General features: G+C 47.5%; 1 protein-coding gene across 2 annotated transcripts; it reads right to left on the reverse strand.

Annotated features, from left to right (window-relative positions):
* Positions 1–168: 168 nt before the first annotated feature.
* Positions 169–13,293, reverse strand: ncapg (non-SMC condensin I complex, subunit G). Of its 2 annotated transcripts, none has more exons than XM_029118205.2 (22): positions 13,181–13,293; positions 11,605–11,721; positions 10,109–10,330; positions 9,808–10,036; positions 9,556–9,701; positions 8,571–8,655; positions 8,180–8,372; positions 7,951–8,100; positions 5,401–5,541; positions 5,190–5,313; positions 4,730–4,819; positions 4,446–4,631; positions 4,171–4,281; positions 3,724–3,843; positions 3,359–3,595; positions 3,050–3,231; positions 2,764–2,971; positions 1,962–2,129; positions 1,642–1,762; positions 1,480–1,527; positions 1,250–1,307; positions 169–463 (listed from the first exon to the last, which is right to left on the reverse strand). In XM_029118205.2, the coding sequence occupies exons 2-22, from the start codon at positions 11,710–11,712 to the stop codon at positions 337–339; spliced, it is 3,054 nt and encodes a 1,017-aa protein (XP_028974038.2). In that variant the 5' UTR covers positions 11,713–11,721; positions 13,181–13,293; the 3' UTR covers positions 169–336. The 2 variants fall into 2 exon arrangements, with proteins under 2 accessions (XP_028974038.2, XP_028974039.2); XM_029118206.2 differs by having other exon boundaries at positions 2,809–2,971; positions 13,181–13,292.
* Positions 13,294–13,441: the final 148 nt, after the last annotated feature.

A 13,441-nucleotide genomic window follows, 5' to 3' on the forward strand; every position in this document is an offset into this window, starting at 1 on the left:
GATCTTGCCATCAGTTAAGAATGCAGCTCTGAAAGAGGTGAATCCCAGCCCTCGTCTTATTGGAGAAAGAGGTGTTCTAAAACCCTAATTAGACACCATATCTTTGACAAATAGACTTCCAGGAAAAACAGGTTTACAGGAAGATAACACTAGCAGAGAGACAACAGGAAGGATAAAAGGTAAGTTTTATTCAATTCAAAAGTTCACAATGTTTTAATTCATGGTTCAAGTGTTTACTGCTTATATCTGAACAGGACCATACTATCATGGATCAGGTCAGGGCTGTCTGCATGGTGCCACTTCAGGTTTCTTCCCTTAGCTCTGTGACCTCTAACCCTAAGAGGTGTTGGCCTCCTGATTGATGAGGGCGCTGAGGTCCAGCCTGGTTTTTTCCAAAGCGGCTGCCTTGGACCGGCGGGTTGGACGGGTCACCGGCACGGAGTCTGGAACATTCTCCCCATCGCTGTGGAAAGAACGGGAATAGAGAAGAGTGGGGTTTTATTACAGCAGCAGGTTGAGGACCCCTCTTCTAAGTAGTGTCCAACATATTGGTTTTAATCTACTGTCCTCCCCAATGGTCAACTGAACTGCTGACAGAACAGTACTTCCTCCAGGGAGGGGTTTTGGTATTCAGCGCCTCTAGGGGAGGGGTTTTGGTATTCAGCGCCTGTAGGGGAGGGGTTTTGGTATTCAGCGCCTGTAGGGGAGGGGTTTTGGTATTCAGCGCCTGTAGGGGAGGGGTTTTGGTATTCAGCGCCTGTAGGGGAGGGGTTTTGGTATTCAGCGCCTGTAGGGGAGGGGTTTTGGTATTCAGCGCCTGTAGGGGAGGGGTTTTGGTATTCAGCGCCTGTAGGGGAGGGGTTTTGGTATTCAGCGCCTGTAGGGGAGGGGTTTTATATTCAAAGCCTTAGACTAAACAAAGTTGTTTAAAACATGATTAAAAAGAAAAACAGTTGAGCTCAGCAATATCAAACAGCCTGACTGGCCAAGAAAGACCTCTACAGTGGATGACCAATAAATGCTCAAGTTCATTCAACATCCTATAATAAGAGAAGACTGAACATGTCAGGGCTCATATTAAGCTTCTGAAACTTGGTCAAGTTTGTATTCTTCCTTTTCGTTCTTTACCCCAGAGCTGAAACCTCCAATCAAGTATCTGGTCTGCAGCAGAGTTTGTGTCCATATTTCTGCGACCACCCTATAAACAGTACTTCCTAATGTTGCATGTTTACATCCTTGACTTTAATACCTCTCATCAGAGGACTCCACTGTTCTGGTCTTCTGGACTGGGATGGCTTTCCTCTGACCTACAAACACACACCAAAATGATCAGTGTTCAGTCTGGCACTGAGAGAATGTTAAGTTAGCAACAGTGTGAGGATGACTGACAGGATATACCCCAGGCCTGCCAAGTGCTCCAGGTGGAGTGGCAGAAAGAGGAATGAGCGATGGTGAAATGTGGTGTGAATGAGTTAATACCTCTCTTTGGCCTTTTTGCAGATTTGGTGAGGTCTTGGGAGGCTGTCTCTGTAGAAACAACAGTTCATCATGGCAGATATCCTACTGACAGCAGCTAATATAGGTGGAATATTTCAGAGACTGAGCCTAAAATGTATTCCAGTCCAGCTCATGTGTGTTTACCATCAGCGTTGCCGTCTAGGGGCTGTAGTGCCACAGCACTGAGATCTGGTTGGTCGTTGGAGTCCTGCAGCTGACCAATCAGCTTCGCCACGGCTCTCAGACAGATCCGATCCTTCACCTCCTGAACAGATAACTTGAGTATGAATTAATATGATCAAGTGTCAGTAGGTATCTGTGTGTGTGTAGTGTTGTCAGGACCTGTGAGATCTGTTGTAACAGTGTCACTAGATCTCTGTGTGTGTGTGTGTGTGTGTGTGTGTGTGTGTGTGTGTGTGTGTGTGTGTGTGTGTGTGTGTGTGTGTGTGTAGTGTTGTCAGGACCTGTGTGATCTGTTGTAACAGTGTCACTAGATCTCTTCGTGTGTTGACATCACTACTAAGCTCCAGGTTGCTCAGTATTTTGGCGTAAAGACGGACTTCAGGAGCTGACGGGTCACTCAGGATCTCACCACACACACGCACCGCCAGGTAGTCGTGGACACACACCTCCTACACACACACACACATACACACACACACACACACACACACACACACTTAGCCTGAGCAGTATATACAATTTGAATTAAAAGAGTGAAGTTAAACGGCAGAATTAGACAGGAGCTATTGGTTGTTTGATTCAATTCAAAAAAGTGATTGTTTTAAACAATTGAATGGTTTGCCTCGCTGTTGTAGAGGAAAAGGTTTGGATAAATCATGGCGTGGTTTTGAAAATAATTTGAACCATGAACAGATGAATAAAAGAGCTGGGTTGTGGGGTCACCAGTGTGTCAGCAGGGTTTATCAGGGCACTGGGTTGTGGGGTCACCTGTGTGTCAGCAGGGTTTATCAGGGCACTGGGTTGTGGGGTCACCAGTGTGTCAGCAGGGTTTATCAGGGCACTGGGTTGCGGGGTCACCTGTGTGTCAGCAGGGTTTATCAGGGCACTGGGTTGCGGGGTCACCTGTGTGTCAGCAGGGTTTATCAGGGCACTGGGTTGTGGGGTCACCTGTGTGTCAGCAGGGTTTATCAGGGCACTGGGTTGCGGGGTCACCTGTGTGTCAGCGCGGTTTATCAGGGCACTGGGTTGTGGGGTCACCTGTGTGTCAGCAGGGTTTATCAGGGCACTGGGTTGTGGGGTCACCTGTGTGTCAGCGCGGTTTTTCAGGGCACTGGGTTGTGGGGTCACCTGTGTGTCAGCGCGGTTTATCAGGGCACTGGGTCGCGTCAGTTCCACCAGCAGCTCTGCTACATTGGTGACGTCCACCTCGGCCAGGGGAGACGTAGCAGGAGCGTTCAGCAGGGTACGAAGGGTTGGCACAAAGCACTCCTCCACACACTCTTGGTGGGACCTGAACACACACACACACACACACAGTCAGCACAGAGAAACACAAGCCCACACACACACACCCCCCAACCCCCCGTACCGGCTTTCACGGGCATACAGCTGGAAGAACACGCCCAGGCAGTGTCTCAGTCTGGTGTCATCCTCGGTCACTGGGTTGTACCACAACAGCACCAGGCGGGACAGGAGCTTGGCACTGGAGATGCGCCCACAATACATCAGCTTAGCCAGACCCTCGGCTGTCTCTGTACGTAACTCAGGAACCTAGACACACACACACACACACACACACACACACACGTAATTCATGAAGGTCAGGTCAGTACACTCTTCAGGTAAGCAGAGGACGGGTCAGATCAGCCTGTCTGTCTCTGCTTGGTGGAACACAAACCTCACTGTCCAGGAATTCAGACATCATCATCAGGATGGACTGGGTAGAGTTGTTCCCCTCGTCCGGCTCCTCCCCTTTCTCCTCCCCCTCCTGGTGGTCTAACGAATGGGAGGGCTGTGTTTCCTTGAGGGCGGAGCTGGGCTGCTCTGCCAGCAGGGTGAAGCCGTAGAGCAGCAGCAGGTCGATGACGGCCCTCAGAGCGCTGATACGGATCTTAGCCTCATCCAGCTGGGCTATCTACACACACACACACACACACACACACACACACACACACACACACACACAGTTTAAATAAACACACAACATATACTACAGTTTAAAATAAACAGAGGAGAGAGGTGGGGTTCATAACAGCGTGTTACCTGCAACAGCAGAACCAGGTGTGTGTTGGCCAGGTCCTTGCTGTGCAAAGCACAGGTCCCAAGACACATCACTGCCATATTCCTGACAGCCGGCTGGGCGTTGGCCACACTGGGTAAGATCTGACCAGAGGAGACGGACACACTGGTCAGGTGTGTATAGAAACAGACACAGCCACCTGGTTTCAGAACGCTTCGGCCTCTTCAGAGATTCATCTGGCCTCATTAACAAGGCGTTTTCACCAACAGAACTGACACTCGCTGGATGCTTTTGTCTATCGGGTCATCCTGTCTAAACTCTGCCTGTGACAGTCTGAGGTGGTCAGCGGTTAATGAGATGCTAGAACCACAGAAATACCTTGTCAAAGTTGTTAAATTAAATGTCTCCCCCATTCTAATGTTCAGTCGAACAACAACTAAACCCCTTCAGTGTCTCATGTGCTATATTACCAGAGAGGAGAGGATGGCTGACAGTGTGGGTCCGATCCTGGTCTTGATATTCATCTGTTTCAGTAGCTCAGAACATATAGTCAGACAGCGCAGTAGAGTCTCTGGGTCTGTCTGAAAACCCACCAAAAAAAACAGCTGACATCAAAACACAGACACAGCCACAGGGAGACGGCCACAGGGAGACGGCCACAGGGAGACGGACACAGGGAGACGGACACAGGGAGACGGACACAGGGAGACGGACACAGGGAGACGGACACAGGGAGGGAGTGTACCTTCTCCACACGCGTCTCGTCTTCAGGTTGGGTCTCTGCAGCTTCTTCCTGCAGTATATTGTTCCTTAGGTTTTCCAGGTCAGTTATGGACTCCTTCAGTTCTGCTGCCTTGCTGAACTCCTGATTGGATATACAGTCATCCAGAGCCTGCTTAGCCTCCAGGACTCGCACCTTCACCTCCGCCAGCTGGGTGGAGACAGACGGACAAGACAGGGACAGTAAGAGATCTACAACATTAAAAGATGTCAGTGGTTCCTCACAGAGACACATGAAAATAAAGGCACCTTGACTTGTTTCTTGCGCTTCTCTTTCTCGTCCAGTGGTTGGCTGACGGTTACGATGGGCTCACGCACCTCTGAGATCACCTCCGCCACCTGAACATACACACCTGTAGCTTTAACTACATCATCTTTTATGAAACAATAAGCACAGACGTGTGGTACATATCCCAAGAGCCTGGAGAGAGATGGTGGGTCTTTACCTGACAAACACCCAAGTGGGGTTGGGGGGTCTTTACCTGACAAACACCCAGGTGGGGTTGGGGGGTCTTTACCTGACAAACACCCAAGTGGGGTTGGGGGGTCTTTACCTGACAAACACCAAGGTGGGGGGTCTTTACCTGATAAACACCCAGGTGGGGGGTCTTTACCTGATAAACACCCAGGTGGGGGGTCTTTACCTGACAAACACCCAGGTGGGGGGGTTGATGAGGGGGGGGGGGGTAGGTAAACACAGTGTAGGTACCGTCTGGATGCGTCGGGGGTCATCGGGTATGAGACTCAGTAGTTTCTCCGTCAGCAGAGGGACCAGAGACGGAGGGGTCTGGGGGAGAACCAACATCTCCTGGAGTACCACCACCACCCGCTTCCTGCACAGACAGTGTTGCTGAATTAACACTGTGTTTCACAACACCACCAATGCCACGAAGGTGGCTCCATTCCCCCCACCCACTCACCTGCCTCCCTCTTCATTGGTGTCCAGGCAGCCAATCAGATGGATGAGTTGTTGAGAGATGAACTCTTTAGTCATCACCAGCTCGAGCTGAGCAAAGTCTCCTCTCTGCTCCTCAGACAGCAATGGGACTGCTTTCACATACCTGGTTGAACACATCATAAACCAGGTAGGACCAGTAACATATTTAAACCTTGGATGACGGATGCAGCTGATTTAGTCACAGATCAAACATCTGGTCCTCCAATGCAAATAAAATTCTGTTAAGTGAATGAATGCAGTTATCAATGTCTATGTTTTATGAATGCAGTTATCAATGTCTATGTTTTATGAATGCAGTGTATGAATGCAGTTATCAATGTTTTATGAATGCAGTTATCAATGTCTATGTTTTATGAATGCAGTTATCAATGTCTGTTTTATGAATGCAGTGTATGAATGCAGTTATCAATGTTTTATGAATGCAGTTATCAATGTCTATGTTTTATGAATGCAGTTATCAATGTCTATGTTTTATGAATGCAGTGTATGAATGCAGTTATCAATGTCTATGTTTTATGAATGCAGTGAATGAATGCAGTTATCAATGTCTATGTTTTATGAATGCAGTGTATGAATGCAGTTATCAATGTATATGTTTTATGAATGCAGTGAATGAATGCAGTTATCAATGTCTATGTTTTATGAATGCAGTGTATGAATGCAGTTATCAATGTATATGTTTTATGAATGCAGTGAATGAATGCAGTTATCAATGTCTATGTTTTATGAATGCAGTGTATGAATGCAGTTATCAATGTCTATGTTTTATGAATGCAGTTATCAATGTCTATGTTTTATGAATGCAGTTATCAATGTCTATGTTTTAGTGACATCTATTGTTCTTATTAGTCTATAGACTAATACTCTAAATAGCGAAGTACTATGGCCAACTACTGGAGTAAAACACTTCAACAGCTTTAACCTAAGGTTTCTATACATAAGAGTCATCACCATACGTTCTAATTGTTATACAATGTCATTACATGGTAATCACAGTACTTTCATATGGTTATAGCACATTAAAAACCGTTACACTATGTATTTACTTTGTAATAATACTACACTGCCTTCACATACCCATTACAACAAATTAACAGGACATAAGCTACATGATTAATAATGATAAAAAAGCCAGAACAAGTCTGGTAATAACACTACTCCACAAGCCTGTCACAACATGTTAATGTAAGTAAACGCCTAGTGACCTTCCTCTGCTCTGGAGAACCCCTGGCAGAACGTTCACCAGTCCACAGGGGACAGAACAGTGGACAGTGGTCTGTTCTGCCCTTGGGTCAGCACTGCTACCCTGGCAGATCCAGTGGAGGGGACATCTTCACTGCTACCCTGGCAGATCCAGTGGAGGGGACATCTACACTGTCCTCAATGCTGTTTAGGAGGCTAGTTCCTGTCTTCAAAATATTGATCAGACTGTTCCAACTGACCCTAGAAGCTATTACTCAATGCAACTCATTCTACCCAGTAACATGCTTGAACCCTCCAAGAGGAGACTACATGGCTAGAGAAATACGTGCAAACCCAGAACCAAACTGCCAAAAACAGGCCATAATCCTTCAGACACTGTAAAGCCTATACACACACACACACACACACACTCACCAAAAGAAAGGAGAGATCCTATTTGCGGTAAAATGTGGCACTACCACACGTCTGTCAGAATACTTGCAACCTATTTTCTTAGAAATACTTACCTACATAGATCTAATGTCACCTTACAATCATTGATTTTGAGTTTGTAATTCAATAATGAATCATTCAAGATTCTGAATAAATTTTTCAAGGAACGGTATATTTAAACCCTATTTGTAGCACTAAAGATTGACCACTTGATATTCAAACTGTGAGAGAAAGGGTTTTGGATTATGGTTTTCCTGATGCAGTCGGTTGTATTGGACTGTCTTTATTAACTTTAAATGAATGCATCGTTTCATGGGCTGACATCCTACAGTATGCAAACATCAGTTCCATTACTGTCAAATCTGGAGAATTCAGGCCAGCAGCTTTCAGGGTCATTTATCTGAATGTTGAGCCCTGGGTTCAGACTAATGTTCTATTCACCATATAGTTCAGAATGTCAACGACAATGTCACATTTCCAGCTCTCCTCACGCATTCATGTTTCTCTTGGCTGTGTCTCAGCTGAAAGACTCCACCCCAGGCCCAGACTGACCCGTGGTCTAGAACCTCCCCAGGTCCAGAACCTCCCCACTCCGCCCCAGGCCCAAACTGACCCGTGGTCCAGAACCTCCCCACCCCACTCCACCCCAGGTCCAGAACCTCCCCACTCCGCCCCAGGCCCAAACTGACCCGTGGTCCAGAACCTCCCCACTCCGCCCCAGGCCCAAACTGACCCGTGGTCCAGAACCTCCCCACTCCGCCCCAGGCCCAAACTGACCCGTGGTCCACAACCTCCCCACTCCGCCCCAGGCCCAAACTGACCCGTGGTCCAGAACCTCCCCAACTCCACCCTGGTTGTGCCGTGGAGGCGGTCTCACCCATAGAGGTACTCAGCAAAGAGAGCGGCCTCCGGAAGCAGCTGGTCCAGCATCTCCTCTCCATCATCTCCTTTGGTCTTCATGAACTCACAAAGAGCTCTCCAGTAGAGCACCCTCTCACAGGACAGACAGTCCCCTGGGATCAGCCTCCTACACACGGGGGGGGGGGGGGGGTCAGTATCCTACACACACTGATCAACAGAGAGTGTGGCAGACAGTGTGTGTGTACCTGTTATCCAGTTGAAGAGGGTCAGTTAGCAGCTGGTCTTGGGGTGTGTGCGTAAACAGGGCGCTCAGCATGTCCAGAGCGGTCTGAGCACAGTTCTCAACATCCAGCCGATGGAGGAGATCCAGTATATCTTCCTGGAGGAGACGCAGCCAGGCCGGGAGGAGACGGACACAAACCACCTCCCTGACGGACTCTATAACACAAATAGACGTATAGTGAGAGAGAGGGACAGAGAGACAGAGACAGAGAGAGACAGGGAGAGAGAGACAAGGAGAGAGAGACAAGGAGAGAGAGAGACAGGGAGAGAGAGAGAGACAGAGGGACAGAGAGACAGGGAGAGAGAGACAGGGAGAGAGAGAGACAGGGAGAGACAGACAGGGAGAGACAGTACCTGCAGTGTCATGGAGACCCTGTTGTAGCAGACTGACTCTCTGTGCGATGCTCAGCGCTCTGATGTGGACCTTATCTGCAAGAACCTGATAAACACCCGGATTAGTCAAGGCTGGTTCCAGTTGGCCAGTTTATAGTGTGTGTGTGTATGTACCTGGTAGGCCAGTTTAGAGTGTGTGTATGTACCTGGTAGGCCAGTTTAGAGTGTGTGTATGTACCTGGTAGGCCAGTTTAGAGTGTGTGTATGTACCTGGTAGGCCAGTTTAGAGTGTGTGTATGTACCTGGTAGGCCAGTTTAGAGTGTGTGTGTGTACCTGGTAGGCCAGTTTAGAGTGTGTGTGTGTACCTGGTAGGCCAGTTTAGAGTGTGTGTGTGTACCTGGTAGGCCAGTTTAGAGTGTGTGTGTGTACCTGGTAGGCCAGTTTAGAGTGTGTGTGTGTACCTGGTAGGCCAGTTTAGAGTGTGTGTATGTACCTGGTAGGCCAGTTTAGAGTGTGTGTATGTACCTGGTAGGCCAGTTTAGAGTGTGTGTATGTACCTGGTAGGCCAGTTTAGAGTGTGTGTATGTACCTGGTAGGCCAGTTTAGAGTGTGTGTATGTACCTGGTAGGCCAGTTTAGAGTGTGTGTATGTACCTGGTAGGCCAGTTTAGAGTGTGTGTATGTACCTGGTAGGCCAGTTTAGAGTGTGTGTATGTACCTGGTAGGCCAGTTTAGAGTGTGTGTATGTACCTGGTAGGCCAGTTTAGAGTGTGTGTATGTACCTGGTAGGCCAGTTTAGAGTGTGTGTATGTACCTGGTAGGCCAGTTTAGAGTGTGTGTATGTACCTGGTAGGCCAGTTTAGAGTGTGTGTATGTACCTGGTAGGCCAGTTTAGAGTGTGTGTATGTACCTGGTAGGCCAGTTTAGAGTGTGTGTATGTACCTGGTAGGCCAGTTTAGAGTGTGTGTATGTACCTGGTAGGCCAGTTTAGAGTGTGTGTATGTACCTGGTAGGCCAGTTTCCGGACACTCTCCTTCACATCCCGGGTGCGTTTTAATATCTTGGGGAGGGTGATGGACGAGGGGGCTATGCAAGACAGAACAGCCCTACGCACCTCTGGGTTAGAATCATTCTCCAAGATCAACAGGTAGGCTGGAGGACAGAGAGGATGAGACATGGAGAGAAGGAGTGGAATGAGTTGAAAGGGGGACAAGTCATTACCCACGGAGTAGGGTTGTGTGTGTGTGTGTGTCAGTACCTTTAACAGTGGGACAGTCATGGTTCTGTGGATCCTGTAATCGGGCCATGGCCAAAGCTGCCTGGATCCTGACGTTGGGGAACTTGTCGGTCACTCTGACCAGCATGGTCTGGTGGATCCGGTCAAACAGATCATCATCGATCTGGGCGTTCTCCGCCATGCTGCCTAGCAACTTGTTGATCAGCTGACACACTCGGAACCTCACCGCGTGGCTGTTGGCCTTGTGGGACTGGAGGGAGAGGGTGTTTAAGTACACTACAGAGTTAGGATGAAATTTGGGATTTGGCCAGAGTTCTAGTACCTCCAACAGGAAGTTGAAAATGTAGTTAAGGAAAGGGTTCTCATCCTCCTCCTCGTCGTCCTCCTCCTCCTCTCCTCCTTCGGTAGGAGGTGTCTGGAAGCTGGTGGCGAACCTCGAGACAAACTCAATAACGTTCTCTACGGCAGGTTCTCTCTTGTACACGATCATGGCATACTTCAGGTAATGGACAAATTCCTCATGGAACAACGTCTTGTCCTCCAGCTAGAAACAGAGACAGGTTAGGTTATGGTGGGGGTTGTCCGGTCAGAGACAGGTTAGGTTATGGTGGGGGTTGTCCGGTCAGAGACAGGTTAGGTTATGGTGGGGGTTGTCCGGTCAGAGACAGGTTAGGTTATGGTGGGGGTTGTCCGGTCAGAGACAGGCTAGGTTATGATGGGGTTGTCCGGTCAGAGACAGGCTAGGTTATGGTGGGGGTTGTCCGGTCAGAGACAGGCTAGGTTATGATGGGGTTGTCCGGTCAGAGACAGGCTAGGTTATGGTGGGGGTTGTCCGGTCAGAGACAGGTTAGGTTATGGTGGGGGTTGTCCGGCCAGAGACAGGTTAGGTTATGGTGGGGGTTGTCCGGCCAGAGACAGGTTAGGTTATGGTGGGGGTTGTCCGGCCAGAGACAGGTTAGGTTATGGTGGGGGTTGTCCGGCCAGAGACAGGTTAGGTTATGGTGGGGGTTGTCCGGCCAGAGACAGGTTAGGTTATGGTGGGGGTTGTCCGGTCAGAGACAGGTTAGGTTATGGTGGGGGTTGTCCGGTCAGAGACAGGTTAGGTTATGGTGGGGATTGTCCGGTCAGAGACAGGTTAGGTTATGGTGGGGGTTGTCCGGTCAGAGACAGGTTAGGTTATGGTGGGGATTGTCCGGTCAGAGACAGGTTAGGTTATGGTGGGGATTGTCCGGTCAGAGACAGGTTAGGTTATGGTGGGGGTTGTCCGGCCAGAGACAGGTTAGGTTATGGTGGGGGTTGTCCGGTCAGAGACAGGTTAGGTTATGGTGGGGGTTGTCCGGTCAGAGACAGGTTAGGTTATGGTGGGGGTTGTCCGGTCAGGGACAGGTTAGGTTATGGTGGGGGTTGTCCGGTCAGAGACAGGTTAGGTTATGGTGGGGGTCGTCTGGTCAGAGACAGGTTAGGTTATTGTGGGGGTTGTCTGGTCAGAGACAGGCTAGGTTATGGTGGGGGTTGTCTGGTCAGAGACAGGTTAGGTTATGGTGGGGGTTGTCCGGTCAGAGACAGGTTAGGTTATGGTGGGGGTTGTCTGCTCAGAGACAGGTTAGGTTATTGTGGGGGTTGTCTGGTCAGAGATGGGTTAGCCTGCCTGTTTGACCTCCCAGGTCCCTTTTGGGATGGATGGATCATTTTTGGTCCTGAACCCAGACATCCCAGCTCTCCCTGTTTCCAAGTGCCTATTAAAGCATGTCCAATGAAAGGGCTGGGTGTCTGTACCGCACCCATGTGTCTGTGTACTGTCACGTGTCAGCAATGTACCTTGTTGTATCGGTTCTGGAGGCTGGCCACCAGTTTGGCTTTGTTGTTGTGGCCTTTCTGAGCACGCTGAAATGCCTCCTTTATCTCCAGTTCACTGTCTGCAGTCATCCTGTGTCTCTGGACCAAAAAAATAAAAATACATTATTCACAAACCCTTAAACAAAAAATAACAAAGTCTGAAAGAGATGAATTTGCTCAGGTGAAACTCTGGGTAGAACACAGGACATACAACGCCAGGTGGAAGTTCCATTAATGCACTCTTACTGTACCAACATACTTTTTAGCTACCTCTAGTACTGTAAGCCAAAAGTTCAAAGCATCTTTTAATAACTTGACGATGAGACGATGTACTGTAGCTGTCCTACAATGTGGTTGGAAATGAGGTCGTCAACAATGTCCAATATTGATGGGAAGTTAGACTTTACTTTTATCTTTGAGTCGTTCGGTAAAGAGTTTGAATCTTTCAAGTCATTTATTCCATTCATTCTTTCGAGTCAGTAATGTCGATAGACCCCACCCCACATTAATTATTGTTGTTGTTGGCCTACCATGTCCAATAATCTGTTACAATCATGTCTTTATAATGATACTTTATTGATCTACTTTTCTTTGAGAACGATAAAACTGAACGAGTCAGTCGTTCACGAGTCTTCTTTTACCTAGGCCAAGGATCCGTGTACAATTTTCTGTTTATTATTATTACAATTTAAAAAAAAGATCACCTACAACATTTCTGTTCAATTCTGTTAAACATTTCTTTATAATGCTACAGTCTTGATCTATTTTTCTTTGCGAACGTAAAACTAACAGTGTATTCCGTGGATGGGTAGAACACCACGGCCAGCCGTTCAAATGTTTGAAATCGTGGTTCAGATCAACTATAAAACGGAACGAGACAGTCGTTCACGAGTCTTTTTACTTAGGCAAAGGCTCGTTGCTTGTTTTCATCCGTGTTTATCATGACATCAGTAATCTACTAAGTATATTAATTAGTACAGTCTGCGTTCAATTGTCAGTTACGTATATACATGTCTTTATGATGTTCCTGCCTTCATCTATTTTTCTCTGCGAATGTATTGTACATAGATGCTGATCGGAGAACTGAGCTGGAGGACCGGGTATGACGCAAGTGATCATATTGTAGAAATCCGAATGAACGATACAATTGAACGAGTCACTAGAAAAAAATGAAAGACTCGTTCAAAAAGAATGAAAGGTTCGCGAACTACCCAACAGTTTTGTCCAACAAGACGTCGTTAATTGTTTTTGGCTCTGTCGAGCACTGTACTGAATCTAACTTAGCTTAAAAATAACAAAGTTTTAGCTAATTGCATGACAATTGAGCAAACAGCTACCTAACAATACAACTAGCGTTACTAGTTGCCTACTGTAGACTATTTAGTGCCAATAAAGACTTTAGCTAACTAGTCGCTAAGATAGCTAAATAGCTACGGTTTTCTCCAAACCACACCTCGGCTCGAGCCCCTGGATATTTTAATATTTTTTTATACTTTGCTACCAATATATATTTCTTCAATGAAAATGTAAGTATTCCCGCTTGTTCTAAAGTTCTTACTTTTGGGGACAAGTTGAGCAGCTTTTGGTAACGTTGTTTCTCCGTCTGCCGCCTGTTTTCAAATTTCAACAGTCAGTCTCGCGAAATGTGAGATTTCTGAATGGTTGTCCCGCCCATAGATGGTCCCGCCTCCCGGTGCCGCTTTAATGTGATTTGAGAACTGGCACGACTAATCTAATATTTTCTCCTCCTTATTTTTATAGTAATATGTTGAGTAACCCTATGTTGTAAATGCAGTGACGTTTATATGCATAACAATGG

This window comes from Esox lucius, chromosome 25 (assembly GCF_011004845.1).
Source record: "Esox lucius isolate fEsoLuc1 chromosome 25, fEsoLuc1.pri, whole genome shotgun sequence".
Lineage (NCBI taxonomy): Eukaryota > Metazoa > Chordata > Actinopteri > Esociformes > Esocidae > Esox > Esox lucius.